The sequence below is a fragment of the Pseudopipra pipra genome, chromosome 6 (assembly GCF_036250125.1).
Source record: "Pseudopipra pipra isolate bDixPip1 chromosome 6, bDixPip1.hap1, whole genome shotgun sequence".
NCBI classification, from domain to species: Eukaryota; Metazoa; Chordata; class Aves; order Passeriformes; family Pipridae; genus Pseudopipra; species Pseudopipra pipra.
Window position 1 is genome coordinate 17,283,164 of NC_087554.1, and position 23,044 is coordinate 17,306,207.

At 40.7% G+C, this 23,044-nt stretch overlaps 1 protein-coding gene across 14 annotated transcripts in view; it reads right to left on the reverse strand.

The window, feature by feature from the left end:
• The window catches only part of BRSK2 (BR serine/threonine kinase 2), a 315,531-nt gene that overhangs the window by 23,923 nt on the left and 268,564 nt on the right, over positions 1–23,044 (reverse strand). For 6 of the 14 annotated variants that reach the window (XM_064657588.1, XM_064657594.1, XM_064657592.1 and 3 more), the window contains exons 13-18: positions 22,057–22,122; positions 18,104–18,127; positions 12,308–12,368; positions 7,803–8,010; positions 6,694–6,742; positions 1,896–2,019 (exon numbers count right to left, since the gene is read on the reverse strand). In XM_064657588.1, the coding sequence (XP_064513658.1) occupies positions 1,896–2,019; positions 6,694–6,742; positions 7,803–8,010; positions 12,308–12,368; positions 18,104–18,127; positions 22,057–22,122 (532 nt within the window). Of the gene's footprint in view, positions 1–1,895; positions 2,020–6,693; positions 6,743–7,802; positions 8,416–12,307; positions 12,369–18,103; positions 18,128–22,056; positions 22,123–23,044 lie in introns of all 14 variants that reach the window. The other 8 variants (XM_064657595.1, XM_064657593.1, XM_064657601.1 and 5 more) reach the window with 3 other exon arrangements.

Sequence of the window (23,044 nt, forward strand, 5' to 3'; positions counted from 1 at the left end):
GAGTAAAAACTACTATTAAGAGACTGGGTAGTAAATTGGTGGGATATAAAAAGCACTCAAGTGGCCTGGTCTGATCTCACAGCTGATCCTGTTTTGAGCAGGAGACCTCCTGAAGAAGACCTTTCCAACCTCTAACTGCTTGGTGATTGATGTCAAACAGACATCAGGACACAGAGCAGACACTTAGACAAGCACCTGAGATATCCACAGGGAAAGCATACCTGCAAATAACTCACCCAAATCGTAACTCCTACCAATATTTAAAAGAACTCTGAGAAACTTCATTGTATCATGCAATATCTGTATCTTCAGACTCATGGTGGAATTTCATAACTGCCTAACTTTCAAGCAGTTACCATTCGCGCTTTCTGCCAAAATGTAACATACTCATATTCTATTTACTGCTTCATAAAGGACCAGATTAAAAAAAAATCAAATTTGGAAATCTGGTCTCTAATTTAGAAGGAAAAGCAAAGATGAGTTCTTTGAGAAGCTGACTTTAAGGACTTAATTAGCAGGTTGTGACATTGCATTTGGTTCAGATTCACTGGTTTTGCACACAAATCACTACATCACACCTAAACCCAGATATGTGGGATATACACAGAATCACCACTACAGACAGCAGTGCATGCTATGCCCACAATATAAACCCAGAAGCACAGCTAAATGCATGAAACTGATACAGTAACGTGGCTGCTTCACATCAATCTGAGATGGACACCAGTGTCTGATGCACGCTGCTATACTGCACTTACTCCTTGTACGCTTGTATAGTTACAAGGGTTATGGCTGTTTTTTTGGAAGAAATTCATTGCATCATGATCCTCTGTGTTTGTTACAATAAATAAAACACTGTTCTGGTGTCACCTTGGGGGGGTTCACACCTTGCGGTGCCTCTGTGTGTGTGTGTGGGGGGGGGGTCCCAGGGCCGCTTTGGGAGGGTGGCGGAAAACCCAGACTGGATTTCGGCCAGAGTACAGAATGGGGGAAAATGCAGACTGGATTTTGGTCGGAGTACGGAATGGGGGAAAACCTGGACTGGATTTTTCCAGAGATTGGATTTCAAAAAAAAAAAAAAAAGGGTTGGACTTGATGATCTCAGAAGTCCTTTCCAATCCAGCTGATTCTATGATTCTATGATCATAGAGATTAAAATGGAGTTCAGTATTTTATGGAAAAAAAATCAACAAACTATATAAGAAATTAAATCTCCTTCTCTTAATGCTATTAAAAAAGTCTAATTATGTTGTTGACTACCTTGAACTGAAAAATCTCTTAATTTAACTTTGCTGTGCTTTTTCTTCACTGGTACTTCTTGACAATGATAGCAAGGATCTTCTATAGGAAAAACGACAATTTCGCTCTGCTTTCTTAGCTTGTATATAAACTGCATTTGCAACATTTGATACTCCGGTCACCAGAGGAAACAACCCTTCTTTCTGCCATACAGCACTGAAGTGGAGATTTAAAGTAACAAATGCAGATGTAAGACAGGATTTTTGTCTGACTGAAGTGGTGGAGGGCTTACCCAACAAGGGAAGACCCAATCTGCTGCCCAGACCAGTAACTGCAAGGTTAGTTTGACAAAGGAGCAAATTGCTGTCTTGATACCGTGCCCAGACCAGTGTGCTCTAACTGCAGTGTTATTCCAAACACTGGCAACCTGGAGACCTTGCCAAGAAGGCTGAAATCTCTTCTCACCTTAGAGAGCATTATCTACACTTAGTAATTCACACGCAGTCCAGTGGAGGCCTGAATTGACAGGTTATGTACACTAAATCCACAGAGGCTGCACTTGAAGGAGCAGAGACCCTGTCCAGGAACATACGGCACAAGGAGTCCTGGAACTGACCAGAGGGCAGTGCCTCCAAGAGGCAGCTGGGATGACTTACCGAGAGGAAAGCGTGGACTATATCAGCCTTAATGGAGCTTAGTGGTTTGTCCTTAATGACCACAAAAATCTGTTCTTCTTTCTCCAAGTTGATGAAGTTACCGAACCAGGATTTTTTGGCAAGCCTGATGTGATGAAAAGAAAGAGATGGTTTAGAGTACTGAGTACTATTTCTTATTTCTTAAACATCCTAGCTGGAAAAAGAATTAAAAAACACACAAGAAAGTTCTGATAACACTCCAGATTTGATGTTATTGCTAATAGTAAGTGGAAAATAGTGTCAGAACATCCAGAACAACGTTTCACTTAGTGAAAACTGGTAAAATGACAGACCACACAGTCTTAGTCTGGCAGCAACAATGAAAAATCAGGAGCAGCAGTAACTCTTTTGACTGAGCCAATACACCGATTAATACTGCATATATAAAGCCCATATAAGCCAGAGGACACATTTCTGGTTTGTCTCCAGGGAACTATTCATTTAATTTGACAATATGCAGATCCTGGCAACACAGAGATTTAAGTTCCTTCCCACTCAATTTCAACTCCTTTGTTGTTATAGGACTTAAAAAGTTCCTTTTCTAAAGATGTCCTGTTGGGCTGATGGTACAATCACAAAATCTTGCTTTTTAAAGCAAGCTGCAGATTTTACCAGACCTCCAATCTGTCAGTGAGTGAAATCCACTCTCACACAGAGGGTCAGGACAAAGACTGTCCCATTCATTAGTCTCATTCAGGGTGTCTATATAATGAGTGAACTCTGGTCATCCTACAAAGGAATGAAATTTCAGTACTAAGAAAGAAGATGCCAACGCCATGCAAAACACAGTTCAGGCTTTCCACTGACAGCAGTCCAACTTCACAGTTTCTTTCAGCATCAGGTAGTGGTTTCACCATAAAATGAAATTGCTCTGTTTTTTCACACTGATCGTATCAGTAAATGTTTGATTTTGCTTATTCTTTTACCAGTCCACTTTGTTGACATTACCTTTTAAGTTAAACAGGCTAAAGGAAGAATTCAGTGACATAAATTTTAATGGGAGACACTACCGAGAACTTGAAGGTAGCATCTCTGACAGGTGTGGTTTTGATGGGAGAGAAGATGCTGTTAGCCATGAGACACAGCCAAAGAATTGCTAGACCAAACTAAACCCAGGGAAAATTCCACTTCCATCAGCCATATTCTAGTAGGGAAGAATTTGGCATGAATATGTTAGAAATGAAAAGACCTGCCACTAAGAGACTGCCTTTTTTTTCCTCTATAGCATACTTTATAATGCCAAATCTGGTTTGAAGTATGGCATGGTTTTCACTCATTTTGGTGGACATTCACCATTGAGCAGAAGAAGACAATCTCTCCAGACAAGGAGAGCCATCTGCAGAAGGGATTACTATACATCAGTTTTACAGCAAAGCAATGAACAGCTGGAGTGAGTTATTAGTAGACTCACTTTCTGTGGCAAAGGCTCAGACTGAGGCAGAACAAGGATGGGCAGAGACTAGGAGAGAGAGGAGCAAACTAAGAAACTAATTTGAAGTCTAGGCCTTCAGGATAAAGAACAAAGCTTGACCTCAGTATTGTCCAGCAATTTGCACTCATTCCCCATTCCAGAGTGCTCCATGAATAAGTCAGCTCACAGCCCATTTAATGCACGCAGTAGAAAGACCACAACTGGAAGACCACTCATCTGGGCAAATAATTATTTGCTTCGTTTACTGTAGGCATCCAAAAATAAGAGTACAGAAAGATTCACTTGCAATTTGGTAAACCAGTGCCCCCCACTCAATTAAAGTGGGCTGGAAAACTGTCACTCCCTAAAATATTCATAGGCAGCTGTAACTAAGCCAGTGAGCCAGAGATTAGCATAGGGAGCAGTAAAGAGAAAGGGCCTCTCATTTAAATGGTCGTTAAGGAGCCAGGGTTAGAGTGTGAAAGAAAATTACATACTAATTAGCTCATGTGTCTCGCACACACCATAACAACCCTGCAAGCCCCTGGAGAGCTGGGGCAATAGCTCCCCGCATGTAAAGGGTCTATGCTCATTAGTAAATTAGCACCTGGTTATCTGTCTAAAACGGCTGGTTGTCTTAGGCTTGGATGTATCATTATCTGAACCAGGGTTGGCGATACAGACTCCGGGGCCCAGTGGAAGCATGGGCCTGGAAAAGTGTGCATATTTAATTGCAGATCTGCCACGTTAAAATATGGCTTTTCATTTCTGTATTGTCATTAATGGTTTTGTTGGCCCTTCATTTATAGGTCTCTCAACAAGCCCAGGTAAGAAGGGGTCCAGAACGTAGGGTAGTTTTTTCCCGTTCAGCATGGTCTGGAGTCTCCAGAATCCAGCTGGGCTCTTTTCCTCGGCAAGGTTATCACCCGTAATACTAACTCTGGATGACTCATTGATAGCCTGGGCTATGCTCCAGCTTGTAAATCACTGGAATTCACTAAATAATTTTGCTGGTGTCGCATAAGATGGAGTAGATGCCAGTGGCCTCTCCTGTTTCTGTAATGAACAGAATCGAGACATAGCACACAGGTCCTGGCTTCTACCCCTGAAACTGGCAGAACTAGCTGTACTCGTACACCTGGGGAATAGGCCCACTGAAGAAGAAGGGACAGCTTTGGAGTAAAATGACACAATAAAGGTTTTTCTCCTCTTAGAGAGCATTAAGTGCTACTAACTTGGGTTAAAATGTGTATGAATCAATGATCTTCAGCATGTTGAATGAGATGCTCTAGCATCTCACGAGATCAGGCTGTAAGCAGTACAAAATGTACTTAAAATAAAGAATCTTCTCTTATCATGGCAAACCTCTTAAAGGGGGAATGAGATAGCAGATATGTGGGGGAGGTTGGGTATGCAGATTACACTAGGGAATCTAATCAGGTGCCCAGTTGATGAAAAAGCAAAGAAATTAGCATGCAAATGGAAGCTGGTGCTTTATGACTTCACACTGAATTTCTCACTGCCATAATGTTGTTTCTTTTCCTACTTTTGGAGTGTCTTGACTACACTGCCTTCTGGAGAGCCTCACTGTGTTCCCTCTCTATCCCTGAGCACATGGATCTGTAACCTCCAGAGGTTTACCTGCTTGGCATAAATAACAGCATTTCTACTTAAGCAAATGGAGCTTTGCAGGTTTAAAGCAGATGGAGCTAAGTCTCTTTAAATGTCATCCCGAACACATTTTCTAGGACTTTTTCACATGAGAAAGAACAGCATTACCCAGACATGTCAAAGTGTATTACCTAATCATCAGGTTTGTTAAATGAATGGCAGTCATTGCTGTACCAGACAGAGCAAGGACATGTATTTATCACTCAACCCATGAGGTCAATACAGCTCTTGATAAGGGTATCTTATTTCTTACAGAAAGAAAGAAAATACTAGAAAAAATAAGACATGAGAAAGTGGACAGTGAGCAACAGACATCTATTGTTAAAATATAATCCAGTTCATTATTTTTTATGACTTGTGCAGCCCAATTGAACTCATTAATTTGGCAATTATACAGAAAACGAAAAAAGGGCCTTAGGCTTTGACTTGCATCCAAACTGCCTCAAATGAAAGGCACTTCTCTACACCAGCTTTTAAAGAGTGAGTGGGAAGCACAGAGGGCAATAAATTAACAGGAAAACTTCCAACAACTTACATACAATGAAGAAGAGAAATTTAATTCTAAAAGGTTTTCTGTTTTAATGGCCTTAAAAACATGTGAGATGAGAGTATTGTATATTTCTTTCATAATGATGTGCTAATTTTATGAAATTCTCTCATGCCTCTCTATTAGTAAATGCTCAAAAGTGTTGAAAACACAATATATTCCATTCTTCTTCCTGGATTTCTGTTACTAACCTTTACTAATCCCTATTTCTCCCTCTTCTTAAGTCTTTATCTCTCTCCATTATGCAGTACTGCATGTAGAGCACACATTTTACACCAGATAAATACCAGGTCCAGGGAAAGTTGTTAAGACAATACTACAGTCACCAATTACAAAACTTTGTGCCCAAAATTTTCATCCAAGACTCATGAATATTTCATACAAGCATCTTAACAAGAGGCCAAATTGCCTTGGTTGGCAGGGTAAGTCTATGGGCATTGGGTGCACAAACACAAGCTGTGAAAATAAAAAGGAATAATTTGGCATCTGTTGCATATTAGGAAGTGTTTGGAGCAGCACTCTGGCAGGGACTTCCAAACCCGCCATGCAGTGACGCACATTTGTGCAGTGAAATGGCTGAAATGTACATTGACTTTCAGGAATGAGTCTGGTGAATATGAAATAGCTTCTCCATGTCCCAGTGCTGCTGCCTAGAATTAACACTGCGTTTACTATCGCAACCAAAGATTCCTCTGAATTATCTTAGCAGAGGCTTCTGCATGTTATCCTGAGGATGCACTCTCCTGTACTAAAAGGAAGACTATTTAGTGCATGGTTAGTGCCAGTATAAGCCACAGATTAGCCTCTCCAAACCTGAAGAGTGATCTATTTGACAAGCAAATGAAAGAAAAGGAACATGTTACAAACCCAGGAAATTCAGCAAGCCGTGAGAAAATGAGGTGGTTAGTAGGAGACTGTTTCATCAACTGTTGACCCCCAGTGCCATTTCTGAAGTATAGATTTTATCCAGGGTCCTTATCAGAAGAATCATTTAACATCTCTACCCCACCCACAGGAGAACAGGTTACAGATACTGATCTAGAACAGAAATATGTCAGCCTATGACACTGAGACAAGGAAATGACATTGGTACGTGGTAGAAAAAAGTAGTGTACTGGCAAATTACTTACTCTGGGGATGATTCTGGGGTTAAATTAGACATCTCCTCTGGTGTAGGTACTGCCCATGCACATACAGACGAAGAGAGGGAAGGAGAAAAGAAATTGATGATTCAGTACACCTTTCATTTTCTGCTTGTATACCAATGAAACAACGCAGGCATTGCACCCTCTTGCATTTGCCCACTGCCTCTGCAGACTGGTTCTGACATCTGAACACTGGTCATATGTCTCTAGATCACTGCATCTAATCAAGTGCTGCATTTCAAGGCTCACTTCACCCTTCCTTAAATCATTATGCAATCTTGCACTGGCTTCAGACCCAAACACACTGCTGCAATTCTCTGCAGTTCTCTGACCATCTCAGAGACAATCTCACTGACCATCACAGCTAACTATTTCATGGCTGTGAGCTTCCTTTACGATGGGATCACATCCCAGTACCCTGCAAAACCACATAGTGTTGGGATAGCTGCTGCTGACGTCCAAGGAAAATGCATGTGACTTCGGGTGCTCTTTGCCTGAATAGAGAAAGCCACCTGGAACTTGAGGAAGGAAATTTTGCACATCTCAACACTCTAGAGACTTTGAAAACTGAAGTAGGCCAGCAGATATGAAGACAGTGATTGTATTAGAGAGATTTTTACATCAATTACCAAAGGCAGTAAAAGAAGCATTAACCAAGATCAAAAAAGCTTTGCTTCAGAAGGACAATTTTAGCCTACTGCCACTGGCTGTCTTTTTTTCAGCAGAAGGCTCAGCCTGTGGCTGTGGAGAGGCAGCAGAGCACAGCCACAGGGGAAATGGCAGAGCTCTAAGTTCACTTACAAAACAAGTGAAGAATGTGAAGATAAATTATTCTTGTGGTCTAAGAGCCACAACAGAGTACGAGCTCTATGCATGGAGTATGAAGAGGGCTCAGGAGATGCTCTTGGAGCAGGTGCAATGGCATGACAGAGCCTGCTCACATGGGGATTAGGGCTTGGCTGATGCTATCACTCTCACTTTCATATCAATACTCAGTCCTTGGTAGATGGAATTTGCAGAGCCAGACAGGTATCAACTTCCTGACGAACAGCTGCCCAAATCAGAACCATCTGTATGTTTGGGTGGGTACTCACCTTGTAATTTCCGACGATGGAAGCGAGGAGACCCCAGGAAACTATTCTTGATGGAGTTGAGCCGTGTCCTCCATGGCATTCCTCCAATGCTGGGGCTGGATGGTGGTGTTGGGTTGGGTGTGCCTGCTGGGCTCTCCTTTGGCGTATGAACAGGTGTCCCCTTGGGGGTAGGGAGGGGACTTCCCCTTGGAGAGGGGTGAGGGGTGACCTGTATGATGGGGATAGATTTGGTGCTTGGGTCAGTACTAGAAGGGAGCAATCTAACAGGAGACATAGGGTTGGTCTGTACTTTAGGAACAGCCAGCTGTGGGTTAAAGCCGGCAGCAGGCGAGCGGCCCTGAGCATTCTGCACAGGGTTGTTCTGGGAAGAGGGGGCGCTGGCATTGCTGGTAGGGAGTGGGTTGGATTTAGTAGACTGGAGTGGTTTTTCAGCCAATTTGCTCTTGGATGGCAAAGTCTGCGTCTTTGGGTTGGGCTGAAGTGCTGGCTTTGGTTGGAGTACATGTCCAGGCCTGGAGGCGTTCCTACAAGCATCAGGGTCCAAGGAGACTTGGGGTCGGGGAGAGAAAGGGAGGTCGGAGGTCTGAGGGGGGATGAAGAACTTTCTGATAGGCTACGAGACAGACGCAGAGTGTCCATGCACATCAAAAACAGTGAAATACGCATAGAGCGGGCGAGCAGAGAAAGGAAAGTCAGAATAAAATCCATCCGAGTCACAAAGATGCACCATGTCACAAGGAGACACAGGAGATGGAGGTGAAGGGGTAGTGGGGGGAGGGATTTTGCAAAGAAACGAAAACAAACAAACAAACAAAAAACAAAAAAAAGACATGCAGTTAGCTGGGAACACAGCATAATCAACAACAGCAGCAGCGGCAGCAGCAAGAACAACAGTGTCATAACAGGCTTCATCATATTAACCAACCACGTGTCAGCAAAGGAAAACAACAGAAAGAAAAGTACAACAAAGGAACAGTAAAATAAAATAAATTAAAAAAATAAAAAAAGAAAGTAACTAAGAAAAAAGAAGAGAGAAATGCCATCTCTCTGGGATTGTTCTGATTGCCCTGCAGTGTGAAAAGCACGATGCTGTAGGGAGGTGAGGAAGGGGAAGAAGAACCACTCAAGCCACAGACAAACTGAGATGTGCCAAGAATGGGACCACCTCTTTCAGCTCCATGTGCCCATGTGCAAACCCAGTAGAGAGATGAAACTCAGAACAGGCGTGTGATACATAGGGAGTGGCAGGTGATACACAGAGTTACTGCACACACCAGTCAGAACCTCTTTCCTTCCTCTTTACCCCTGACTGGCTAATGCACACCCGAGTTGCAGCCACCCATTGCAGAAAGAGGAGGAAAAGGGAGAGTAATGCCACCTGGGCACCCACTCTCCTCTCCTGACCTGGAAGGTTAAATTTCTCCAGCATTCACTTGGAGGCTTCAGAGCATGAAACACCACGAGAAAAATTATGAACTCAGATTGGTGTTTGATTTGTAAACTGCTACAGCAAAAACTTCAGTGAGGCCTAGCAAATTTATATATCTGGGAAGAGATGATATTTTCCATCAGACTTTATGCTTCTCCTGCAACATCCCTCATCGCATCGAAGGACAGCCTGATAATTGGAATTTCTGTCATAAAGTCTCAGCAATATTTGCCATTAAGTCTCAACTCTAAGAAGAGGGTGAGGTGAGCTATTGTTTTGTAAGACACAGTTTAAAAAGAAAAAGACAAGCAAAGTTCATAATCCATCACAGAGTTATCAAAATGAGATTATGATTTTTTTTTCCGAAACAAGAATATTTACACATATTAAGAGGCATTTTGGGAAACCATTCATACGTTGACAGCAAACAGCAATAGACAGACTTGGAAGGGTAGAAGCCTTTTAAAGGGATATTAGCAAGCTAAAAATCACATTTAAAATAAAACAAATGTCCTTACAAAACATTGCTGTTAACACCTTAGATTACAAGTACTGGAAAAATTGTAAAAATAGAAATCGCTATTCGAGATATTTAGCTTTGGTTTACACTTAGATTATGATTTCTATAAATTATTACCTATGAAAAATGATATATCACCATTATTATTATCCATTCTTAACACCTAAAAGCTGCAATCAAGCACTGTCCAGACATACCATGTACATGTAACCATGCCTCAAATTTCAGTCCCATGTAAGCACACTTACTAGGGAGTTTACTTCCTGGGTTTGATGGATTAGCACAATGTTGCCATACTTTAAAAATTGCAGAAATTTATTTAAAGCTTCATTCCTGAAATTGTTTGCATTAAAGCTTTGTAATTACTTCAGAGAACTTAAGAGTTAGGCCACCAAAATTAAAAAAAAAAAATCACTACATCAAAACATTTGTATTATTATTAGGATTGTAAAGCTAAAATAAAATCTGCTGTGTTGGTAAATTCTGATTGCCAATGGGAAACAATGGGGAAAAGATGAGGAAAGTGGTTAATCTGTGGAAGTCACTACCAGCACCTGAATATTAAACATTTGCAAATGATGCCAATGGATAAAAGTCAAAGACTGTTGATTGCAAATGTCTCCTTGCAGTTTTTGTATCTTATGTGTGTGATGGTTTGAGAAACAAATATGAAAGAAACAAAAGTCAAATTCAACTCCCACTTGAGCCATTAGGAATCTGAAGAGGCACCCTTAATTACCACATTCTTAATAATGAAATGAAGAACAAGATTACGTCTCTATTTCAGCTGGTGCCACGGGGAACACCATTAACAAGATCTTGTGAAATATGAGAACTTTTAGTTGCTGTTGAATTCAATTCCTCATAGAACTGAACCTAAGCACTGCATAAAATGAAATATGTATTTGCTTTTTAAAGTATGTTCTCTTTCAATAATCTAAGGTGCTATTAGATGCATAGGCAAGGACTTCTAAAAAAATATGATTTTTATTCCGTTATTTCCTTTTAAGTCTCAAATTTTACCTGCCTTAATTTTACCTCATTATGATCTGCTGAAAATGACATTTGGTTGCTAAATCCCTTTGAAGACTATTTAATCAACTGCCTATTAAGTGATAATGGTAAGATACAGCAACTATGGAACAGATCTTGTCAACCCTATTCTTTGATGTAGTCCTACTGAGATGTCAGTAATTGAACCCAAGAGATCAACTGATGACATCGGGATTTAGGTTTGCTGCACTGGATGCTTATTTTGTGCACGAAACTGTTTCTGTGCTCTTTTTCAGGACATTTTGCAGTGGCATAAAAGTCCTCAGACCTCTGCTTGCTTCCACTGACAACCAGGAGCCCCAGTGCAGAAAGAAAGAAATGGATCTTCACTGGTTCCTAGCACTTTAAAGACACAGAGGAGACCACAAATACATTTATGCCAGTTGCAAAACACGATAACAATTGACAGGAACCTAGAATATCTTTCAGAAAACAGTTCAATCAAGCAAGGTGTTGGAAGCTTTACTAGTCTATAAACTTACACCTGACAGTGTGTCTTCATTCATAAGAATTACACAGAATCTTCCTGGGGAATTATAATTTCAAATACCTGGAATACTGATGTTATCTTCCTATAAGTAAGAGTAGATCCATAGGTGTATCTGTACCCTAACACATGGAATATATCCATTTCCAATTGCGGATAGCATCTTCTCATGAAGTCATGAAAAGTATGTGGAAACTCTCCAAAGACTCTGGGCCAGACAATCAGGCAACATGGATTGCCACAGCCCTACAGACTCCTCGATGAGGTCTAGACTTTTGTAAGCACTGCAGTCTTAAAGACGTTGTCAGGCACTAGAGATACTCACTTTAAACCCTAAAGAAGTTAACAAGAAGATGGAGGCCCCTGTCATTGCACTTAGAAACTGTAAACTTTGCAACACACGTACTGTGAGGCGTGTTGTACTAGCTAAGTATCAGTAAGTACCAGTATTTAGTTGACCATATGATTAAAAAGGGCATGTGAAGGTACTTTATAGGGGTTTGAATGTTCTTTACTCATCCTAGTCAGTCAACTTCTTACTTTCCTTTTGAATTTGCTAGCCCTCAAATTTGTATAATTTATTTTCTCTGACTTTCTAATACGAGCTATTCTGAGGCAAATAGAAGACAACCAGCATGGTTTGGTGCTCTACTGAGACCTAATTGAAGACAGCTGTGAAATGATTCCTGATTACTCGGTCTGAAGCCACACTGTATGCAGACCTCAGCTGGATATGGCAGTGTTTAGTCATAGCAATGGTATTCTGTGTCCTTATGAGACTGAAAAAGGGCAAGGGCACAGTGAGATCCCTGCTAACAGTGCAGGGAACATGTATGAGAAATTCTCTGCTTGCATTTGTAAATAACATTTCCCTCACCATCCATGAAAATTTATAAGCTGCCAAGGAAAAACAAAACATCCCAGCTAAGAGCCACAGCTCTGGAGCAACAGATGCAGAAAGCATCAAGCATGTGTGAGTGAATTGGACCAACAGATCTTGAAGCAGCACCACTTACCCTTGGACTGCTGAGAGGACTGGTGGAGAGCCCAGATGATGCTCCGCTGATTGACCGAGACCTGAATGGACACAATAAGGAAAACATCTCTCAGAAAACTTGGACAAGTAATAACCCTGATCACCAGCCACCACAGGCACAGGCATGAAGTGAGGAGGAGGAGGGAGGCTGTCACTGGAAAAGCACACGACTCTTTCCTTTTCCTTCCTTTCACTACTGTCACATTTTTCTGTTGTCCCCCCCCCAAAATCAAAGAAATGTTGTTGCTCAGGGAGAATACTATTAATCCCTTTTGATTAAGGCAGTTGCTAATTTCTTTTTGGACATCAAGCGCATGGAAGCTACTACATCTGACCTGTGCAAGTTGAACTGCTGAATTCAAAAGGATGGTGAAGACATTCATATTGGTGCTGAGAATTCTGTTTTGCACAGACCCAGTGATCACAGAATGAGACTTTCTCTGTCACGAGCAACATGGAAAAGCACCGTGTTCACAAGACACAAAGGAAGGGGATTATTCCAGATAATAATTAAAAAACAAGTCTCCTTGACCCAAGCACACAATCATTTTTTATGTGATGACTTCCCACTGAAATCAAAGATCACATTGGCTTAACCCTTTCCAGCTTCTCACTGATGGTTTTCACATTTTTGCTCTCCAGCAAGATTTCTTGCTACTGCATTAAACAAGCCAGGCCTTCTCAATGGATAATCAGTTCTGCTTTTGTTGATGACTTTACTAATATCAAGATAACAGCTCAAGTGCCCTCAAAAAGAGGCCAGTCAAGGAACAGTAAACTGCCCTATTTGCTGACAAGGTCACCTGTACTGTAATGCTCTTATGCTCTCCAGCAAAGGCCGCCGATGAAAAAATGTCAGCTACTGACAATAAAATGTGCAAATGTGCTATGCTAAACATGGTGAAAGAGCAGACAGGCCAAATTGCACAAACATTTCAGCAGAAGTTTCTAGGAGGAGGGCTGCCCAGCAAAAAAACCCCACACCCTGTGTGTGACTGTACAGGAGTGAGCCCCAGAGGCAGCTGCTTTCTATCCTTTTTAAACACAAAGCTGAAGACTGAAACATCTTATAGGAAAGGACTTGGCTAAGAACCTAGTTGTTCAACAACCACCATGCAACAATATGTCAATACAGCAAAACTAACAATGTTTCACGTATAGTAAGAGTCATGAAAGCAATTACTTGCCTTCAGGTAGCAAACACGAAAAGGTGAAATTCCTGTATATGCTTGGAAAATGGAGTGCATGGGTATATGTGTATACATATGTGTCTGTGTGTGCACACATGTATATATTAAAAATTTATATAGGTCAGATAGCTGATGTCAGCTTATACATAAAAGAAATTTAGACCATAAACTATGTCAGTTTACTCTCTTCTGCTGTAGAATAAAACAAAAACATCGGTTTCTCAAATGGTCTCCCGACACATATTGCTAAAAATATTTGAGCAGAATTCTTAAAAAAATCTGTGAACGGCAAAAGAGGAAGTATTTCCAAGGAAAGAATAAGCTACAACTGAACACAATGGCATGTTCTGTTTTCTCTATTTGTATCATCTGCAGAAACTACTCGCTGATGGGTTTTCTTTGTATCTCATTGCAGTTTGTTCATCACAGTAAGTAGGTGAAATGCAGAACCCCAGTCTCGGCCAGATTAAATCTACACTGGCACCATGAAAATCTCAGGCACTCATTCTACAGAGAAACTCCCCACTTAAGTTTCTCTTTGCACCCTGCTGCACTCTGCCCATCACAGTGCAACAGTAAAAAACTAGAAGCTCACTCTTGGCATTCTCTTGTACTTGATTAAACCTAAATTTTCACCATCATGATCTGGGGCACTCATAAAGGTTTATGCAAAGTAATTTTAGGGGAAGAACCGTCTGCTCCACTTTTGAAAGGTTACTTTATGTGCCTTTCCCCTAACTGAAGTAGTTGACTGCACCACAGATGTGCTGTGCAGATGGGGAGTAAATTAGTTAAAAATCTTCCTTGCATGAATCATCAGGAAAAACTTCTTCCAAACCATAAATTACAAGAGGATCCTATAGATTATCTTGGACAAATGTGGAAGGCATTCAGGTGCCCAGAAATGCAGTTAAACACCAACTTAAAAGGAAGTGTTCCCACCAACTCTTAATTATGGTGGGAAAGTCCTCTCTGACACTCACCTGAATTCCGGGATACTCGATTAAAAGTTCCAATCTGCTATTTCCTTTTTTCAATCAGGTGTTTCCAACAGTCCTGAATTCTCCCTTACCAACCCTATTATCTCCTATTTTTTTTTTACAAAAATGATCACACACATGGAGGGCAAAATATGGCAGGCCCCACCTCCCAATTCCCAGTTTCTTAGCAATATTTGAAAAATTGATGTTGTGTACTGTGTTTTCATCCAGCCTAGGAGCCTGAGGCAGGGGACATAAGAGAGAGTTAGTATGAAATCCTCTTGGAAATGCATTCAGTATCCATACGACTGCTTTATTTCTGTTGCTGATTTACATGCAAAATAAGTAAGTAAAGTAGGTCCTATAGCAAGTTTCAGTTTGTCCACACTGGAAATTGCATATAGAAGCAGTCAAAAGATTTTAAAGAAACCTCTGTTAATTTTAAATGTTGAGGTGAAAAGAGCTCTACATTTTCAAAATTTTTCCTCTCTTACCAGAAAGTGTTGCTATGGGATATGACACCCAGACTGAGGAGATCTTCCTTGCATCGTTTTCAATTTAACATAATGTACCTTTATAAATGGGACATAGTTTCCAAGCTGACTCTAAGAACTCAGTACCCTGGCCTACTATGTGGTTCTATACTCCAGTACAAAAATGCTAACAGGCAAAAATAACAGATTTGTCCCTCTCATCAAGATCACCTTGGCTGAGCAATGCTATAATTCAGTTTGTAAAAAAAACAACCACATGCACTGCTCCTGTATCTCAGAGTCAGGTGGACAGAACTGGGATAGGGCCAAAAGAAAGTAATGAAAACGTTGCATTATGCTGAAATGCTGTAGCGAAAGAACAGAGAATTTAAATTTTTATCCCTCTCACAAGAAAATGAAAGTTTGAGGCCCTACCAGCAGCACATTAGTATGGCAGACTCTTATGTCTTATGTGTAGAAAGAGGAAAAAAATATGACATTACCTTATCTCCACGGCTATGAACTAAATTCATTCAGTGGGAAGTATCTGTTAGTGAATAACCTCCTAAGAGTCTTTAGAGGCATTAAATGTTACTGGAATTATTAAATTTATAATTATTCCAATAACTTAATAGTAAATGCAACCATCTCGGAAACTATGAACATTTTGTATGACTCATTTTGCTCTGTGTTTTGCATTGCCGTATGCCTGCACACTAACTCAATGGAAGTCATCAAAACATTGTTGAAAATACAAGCAGAAGAATCAGTGCAGTTGCTCAGACAAAGAGGATTCCTTCAAACACAACTGCCACATTTAGAGATTCAAGGAGAGACTCTTTGGTCCCTTCCCTGGGAGCAAGTGACACAGTTGTTTTTCCAAGCCTGGAGGGAGGAATTAAAGAAAAACCATAAGGGAGCTAGACCCAAGGTTTAGGAGGGGGAAGATGCAGAGGGCACTATAAACATAAGGTGGACACTGAGACCATTGCAGGCTATTCCTCTCATTCCGCAGACTGACAATAATCTGGAGATGTCTGAGCTATGAAAGAGAGAGGCAAAGGACTGAAACAAAATGTGCATACGTGAGCTGTAGTTTGTAGCCGTGATGATTTTATACCTTATTCAATCTATTTGATACTTCAAAGCATCGAAGTTAAAAGGTCCTTCATTTTAAAGCATTTTTTTACTCATTTTAGCCAGCTGCTGTCAAAGAGGAAGCTGTGCTAGGCCCAATTCATGTCAGATCAGTGTTCTCTTATTGGCGAAACTGAGGGGCTGGAATCCAGTTTCCAGCTGGTTTCAGAGAACTGCAGAATTTCTTGAGAGCAGTAAGAGGGCTGAAGCCTGACACTGCTGAGGTGTAGACGGAGAAAAACACAAGACAGAATAATTGCAGCTGACCTGGTAACCGTACTACACATATAGCACATGCACAGAGCATCTCTACATAGCCCTTCTCTCAGATTAGTTTTCAAGTGCTTTAAACGGTGCATCTGCTCGTACACACTAGCAGAGCATAAAGGCTTCGCAGCCACGTTTAGGTCAGATTCGGCATTTGTTTCTTCTTTGATAACCATTTCACGGAATTTTTTCTTGCAATCGAAGGGGAGTTTGGTGCCTTGTTGCAGTCCCAGCAGAACTTGCTTTCATAACACAGTTTTACCAGGATGCTGAATACAGCCTCTTAGCTGGTCAAGCTGGAGCCATGCTTCCAAGAAGGGGAGCCAGTGGCATGCATGCAGCATGCAGTAATGCATCAGAATTGTGTCCCTGGGTGAAATGCCTTAGAAATTTTGGATTAGTTTCCATGTGTAGTTTTGAAACTAATTTCAAAAAATATCCAGCCATCCTCTTTGCTTCAAGCATAAATTGGGTGGAATTTGATACTCCTCTTTCCTTGCTTACTCAAACCCCCAAAAAACTAAACTGAATTTCAGGGTATGAGACCCCTGAAATTGACCTGAATTAATATGCAATAAGTGTGTTAAATTTCACCACTATTACTCTTGGGAGTCTAAAACATACAAACTGTGCTTCCTTACTCCCTGATTTAGGGAATACGAATAGAATACCTTTGTCGTTTCACTGTGTTACAATCTCAAATGTGCTGATAATACTGTAACAGCTCTTACTTGGAATACTTATGCTTAAGTCAGAAGGTCTGCTCATGGTAATGACTGCTTGTAAGATGAAGCCTTACAAAGAGTACAGAGAAAGGAGCGCAGGTGTTGGTAACACACGCTTTGTCCTTTCAGTGCATACAGAGGGTGATGCTGAACAGCACCACCCTCCTTAACTGGCCAGTTATACTAGAGTTCCATTTATAAATGGTTTAGAAAGAATTAATAAATAGTAAAGCACGCTACAAACATGAGAAGTAAATGTTACTGGTGCTAATTAGCTTTCTCAAGAAGCTTTCACTACAGTCTGTAATGATATTACAGACTATAATGGTTTTATTAAATCATTTATTAATATAATATTCTCCTTCTCCTAAGTATTTACAAATGGAACTTTAATTTGAAGTGTGATTGCATTCTTAGTTGTACCTATATTGTCTTTATTGAAAATAAAGAGCTTTGAAGATATAGCTGTCTCTATGGCCATCTGTTCACCTCTTAAGAAAACATTCTAAAAAGAGAGGGAATACCCAGCATTTTTTTAATAACATGGATGGGATTCAGTTTCATTAAAAAAAAAAAAGGAAAGAAAAAGAGAAGAAAAATGAATAAATTAGGATTAAAATTAACTGGAGGATACCAAACAGATACAAAAGTGCTAAACGGAGAAGGGGGTTTTATTCTCAGAAGGTGTCCTGGTACCTGCACAGTGTCTGAGGATAGTTTTCTGTGCCCACAGATGTTGAAACAGAGGGACAAATAAGAGAACAAAAAAGAATCCTAAAAAGCAAATTATATGGAGTCTGAGTCCAACATGAAAGCTCACAAACACACACAAAAGCACCAAAAATGCTTCTTCCCACATCTCTCTCTCTCTCTCTCCCTGCTGTAAAGCCTCATTCACCGAAGAGTATGAGCCTGTATTACTGTATTTGTAAATTGCAAATGAAAAGTTCCTCTACAAGATACAACAGGTCCCGCAACAGGAATAATCCAAAACTAGAGCTTACCCCAACGGATCAGCACTCGCCATCCTCGGAAAGGAAAAATGAAGAGAGAGGGAGAGAGAGAAAGAAAGAGAGAAGGGTGTGGAGGCAGGTGGAGAGAAGAGTAGGAAAAGCAGAGTGAAATACTGTTCGGAGAACTGAACGGTCATAATTATTGCCACCGGTGCCTATGTCTTCAGAGACCAGGAACACTAGGGGGACAGTTTCATTTACCAGAAAGTAACTTTTATCCCACTCACAATATTGCAGACCTTTGGCACTGGAGAATATGGAGAGGGACATACTAAGGCTGTAAAAAAAAATTCCCAGCCAAATCCCAATTAAAGTAGTCAGCAGAGCAATGGGGTTCATACTTCATGCTGCATTTCTTTTCTGCCTCTTACAAAAGGCACAGTTACATCACACTGTTATCAAGAAAATTGGGGTTTTTTGTCCCCAGTTTGCTCAGTGCAGTGTCCCTCTGTCCCCCAAGCTGGCCTGGTAAGAAGTACTTTTTTTGCCATGAATGAACTGTGAAACGTATTGGTTATTAAAGCATGCATTTCTGAGCCAGCCTGGGAGCCCAGGGTACAAGATTGTAGCTCAAGCTGTGAATCTGCTTTGATACTGCCTTATTAGTCATGATGGTCTTATAGTCAGGAATTCACATCAGCTAGAACATACCAGCTCAGCAACCCAGCACTTATCTCTGTGGATGCCATCTTGTGCTCCAGGATCTCATTTTTCATTTAAAATAAATTCAGTCTCTGGGTCTTATAAGTTGCAAAGGAAATCTTTCAAATGTGAATGGAGAATAAATCAATGCTGTGCTGAAAAGAGTCTGAAAAAGCAGTTCTAAAAGCAGACTGAATCTCTGGCATGTTGACTTAGAAGGCTAGTGACAATTGAAAACTTCACTATTCTTAATTTTTAACTAATATCCAACACATTCAAAATGGAAAAGAATAGTCAGGTTATTAAGTTTTCAGGGGTGCAGATAAGCAGTCTCAGGAAAGCGTCACCACCTTTTCACATTAACAAAGATTAGATTAGAAATAAAAAACCAGTTTGGTGTTATTAAGCCAAATTATTTTCAAGTTGGATGCAATGCTTTTTTTCCTCTCTGTCATTTTCTCTCTCTCATTCTCTCCATTTTCAATAACAGGCTCCCAAGCTGCCAGAGTTACCTCTGGCTGGGTGAGAAAAATCCATTCTCCACAAGACAGTCTCCAACAGAAATGCCAAATTTAATATATGCCCAGTAGATTTCACAGTTTACTGCTCAGTGCAACTAGCCATGCCTCCAGTTACATCAACATTGCAAGTGCTTGGCTGGGCAACCAAGGCAGTTTTGAGAACAGTTAAAATGAAAACGTAGTTAGAATAGGACAAAAAAGCTGTAGTGCTATGCATTGATAGAGAAGTGGAAAGAAGCATTACAGTAAGTTCTTTTTCATGTGTCTGAGTGACACTCCATTTATATTTCAGTCTGGAGTGCAAATTTGGGTAAGATATAATTCATATATATACAAATATGCACATATTTAGGGACAAATGCTGTCCTCAATTGTACCTGTACAAATCTATCTACAGTGATGTAACTGAGAAGAGCAAATTGACACCCATTGTATACTGGAACCTGTGTGTATATTTATACAGAAAATACACCCATATTCATACATGCAGAATAGTAAAATGTAAATAGAATGGGTGCAGGAAGGTTCAATAATGTTTCTTTCAAGTCATTTTCCCAACTGGGAAAGCACTGAAGAAGTTAACAAAGAGAATGGAAAGCAAATTGACAATAGGGTAAAGAAAAAGGGAAATGAGGTTTAAAAGAAATGAACAATCCCAGGACACAATAGACCCAGAAGCGCAGACATGTGCATTCCCTATAATATTGAAGCAAGTGAACTACGGAGCTGCAGCAACCCAGATACAGAAGAAGAGAAGCACTGAAAGAGGGGGTGAAAGAAAGTCAGAAAGAAAAAGAAAAAGAAAGGGACAGTGGCCTCAGCTACTAAGACAACCATGTGCATCTAGAGGGAAGGGACCCTTAAAGATGCAGTATTCCTTTAAAAAAGATATCATAAAATTGGATAATTAAGCACTGGACAAAAATTTAATGGCCACCCTGATTATCTGACCCCATTTTGCTGGGGTTCACTTCACTGCCTATCCCTTCTTTTCACGCGCACATCTAGAATCCAGGTTCTTCCCACCGCTGAGGTCCTTCATTCTAACTCTTAGAAGTGGGAGGGAGGTAAGATCACAGTGAATATGACCCTCAAAAAACCAGCCAGGTCCTTGAATGAGCAGGACCTTGGGTGATCCTCGTGCAGTGCTCTAACCTTCTCCTCCTGCTGTCTGAAAAATACCACCTTTGAGAGGGAGCATGAAATGCCTGTGTGGATTTAACAAATTCCCTCTGAAATTACTGAAGGGTCATTTCCTCTGCTCCTAACACAGCTGTAGCAGCTGCCAGAGATGGACAGAGGGGCAAGGAATGGTGGAAGGAACATCTGCTGAAAGACCCCTCTCTTGTAACAGATAAAATTTCTGCATTTCTCTTACTGGACCTGACTTCCAATTACTGTGAAAAGGCTCCTATTTGGACTAAGTTTTAAGGCAAGAAGTTCCACATGTTCATGAACAGAACTTACATATAGGGGGAATCAGAGAAAGGAACAGGAATTTCCATGTCTATGCTAACAGTCCAGGAAAGCCCAGGCACTAAAGGCTGTATAACCACTACTTCCTCATGACTGTGGAACTAAGAGGTTGCTAATAGTTCAGGTCTAATGCTTGTTAGTATTTTGGCATCTTAAAGAGGGTGCTTTACACACTACATGAGGCACAGTCTCTCCTGCAGATGCATGATGTTCTACACTATGGCAGGTTCAGGACTTGAAACACTGCCTACAAAAGACTGTCTCAGCCCGCAAAAGGCCAAAACAGGGGCTGTCCCTCACACATCCTGCAAGTCTCCTGGGGCTTAAAGGCCACACTTATCTTTAAATAGAAAGATTTTTATGAAAAAGGGAAACAGAAAGAAGAATGGTTTGCCAAAGTCATAGGTTCCTTTAAGGAAGCCATTGCTTCTCCCTTTTTTAATCATATGCCACACTCCTAACCTTTGGGTAAGCTAAGTATTTGTCCAAAACGTATAAGGATTACATTTTGATGTGGAGTTATCCATTGGAATGCCAGTTTTCAACACAGAGAAAAATTCTCTTCCTCCGAGACCAAAATTTTAGAAATAATATGTCCACTAAAAACCTTCCCAAAAGTCTAAGCTTTTTTTTGTGTTAATGGACGCACATAAGTCTACTTAAACTCCCTAAATCTGGTGGCCTGTCCGTCTTCCTTTGTGCCTCTATTCACAGTCAGGAGCAACCCTTTTTCTTATTCTTCACCATCTGTCACTTGAACTGTTAGATTAGAATCATCCTCCAAAAAGTCTTCTCTTCAATCATATTTTCCTCTTGTGTCCTCTGGGTAGTCTTAAGGAGTTTGTCTCCTACCTATAGGTACTCTATATTTTGCTCTGTCAGACTGAATTTCCAGTTTCCTACCATTGCTGTCACTGACTCAGTTGTGCTGCTGTTTCTAACGCTGGGAGTGGAGCACTCTGGGCTTTCCTAGTGTTTTATATTCCAATCCTTCCCAAGGACGTCTTAGCAAATACATCTACCCCGGTTATCCTCACTCACAGCAGAACTGAACCAGAAATAGCATTAGGATGAAATTTTTGTGGGGAAATCATTGATACAGTCCCAGGCTGCATTGGGGATAGCCTCGGAGGAATGGTACTACACAAAAACATATGTGGTGTGGGGCTGTAAAAAACCACCCTTTTTGCTTCTCTCTAAAGAGAGAATAGAACAGCTCTGTCCCCACACGGAGAAGGTAAGTACTGCATCTTTAAGGTCTCAGCAGTGAGGTAGAGGAGAGGAACATATTGTCAGTGTTTATACCTTTCTTCTTTGTTGAATTTGGGATTGGCTTCAGAGATATCCAGGCTTTTACTGAACATTGTTTTACTATGGCAGGAACAAAGCGAGAAAACAGAGTTACTACTGTGGACATTTTTATAAAAGAGAGTCACCTGAAGCAATGCTGGACACCCAGCCCCCCAACCCATCCTCCCCCTTTTAAGCAATGCTCTGAAAAATTTTTCCTTTTACTTTACAGCTACGGCTCACACCTACACAGTGTTGAAGTTCATTATCTTCCCCTGACTTCCGAGGTCTGAGATGACTTCCCCAATGCATACTTGTAAACCTTGCTCTCCTTTATCCAATTTAAAACCCAGGTACCATCTACTTTGTCACACTGTCCAGGGAAAACAGAACATGCCTGAAGGCATAAATTGTAAAGCATTCATTACTCAAAACTTTTCTAGGAGACCTCAAAACTAAGCACAATCTGGGAAAAGGTTAAAATCAGGCCATAGAGCCTCTTAGAGGAATGGTAATCCATTTTGTATTCTAATTTGTAGGGTCCATTACCACCTAACTCCCAACTCTCTTCCCTATACTCAGTGTATAGAGAAATGCCCTTCTTTTTCATACTGGGTCTGAATCCCTGCAGTTTAGAAGCAAAATTCCCTATGCTTTAATAAAAGGGCAGCTCTCTGTAATATGTTTCACTGGTAATATGCTTCACTGTTTCACAGGACACTGCTTCCTAATGTTAGCTGATCTTTCATGAAAGCTCTCCACTTAAATAACTAGAAGAAAATGAATAGTTAACGAAGCCCATTTTAGAATGGTTTTTGGACTCTCACAGCAAAGCTGCTGAAAATTTCTGGCATATCCCCAACAGATTCTAGCTCCTATGGAATTCTTCTTAGCCTGTGTGATTTTAGCACAAGGGACAAAGTAGCTGGTGCTAAACTAAGCCCAGAAACCACCTCTTTTCTTTTGACATTTCAATGAAATACCAGATAGTCTGAGAGGTGGG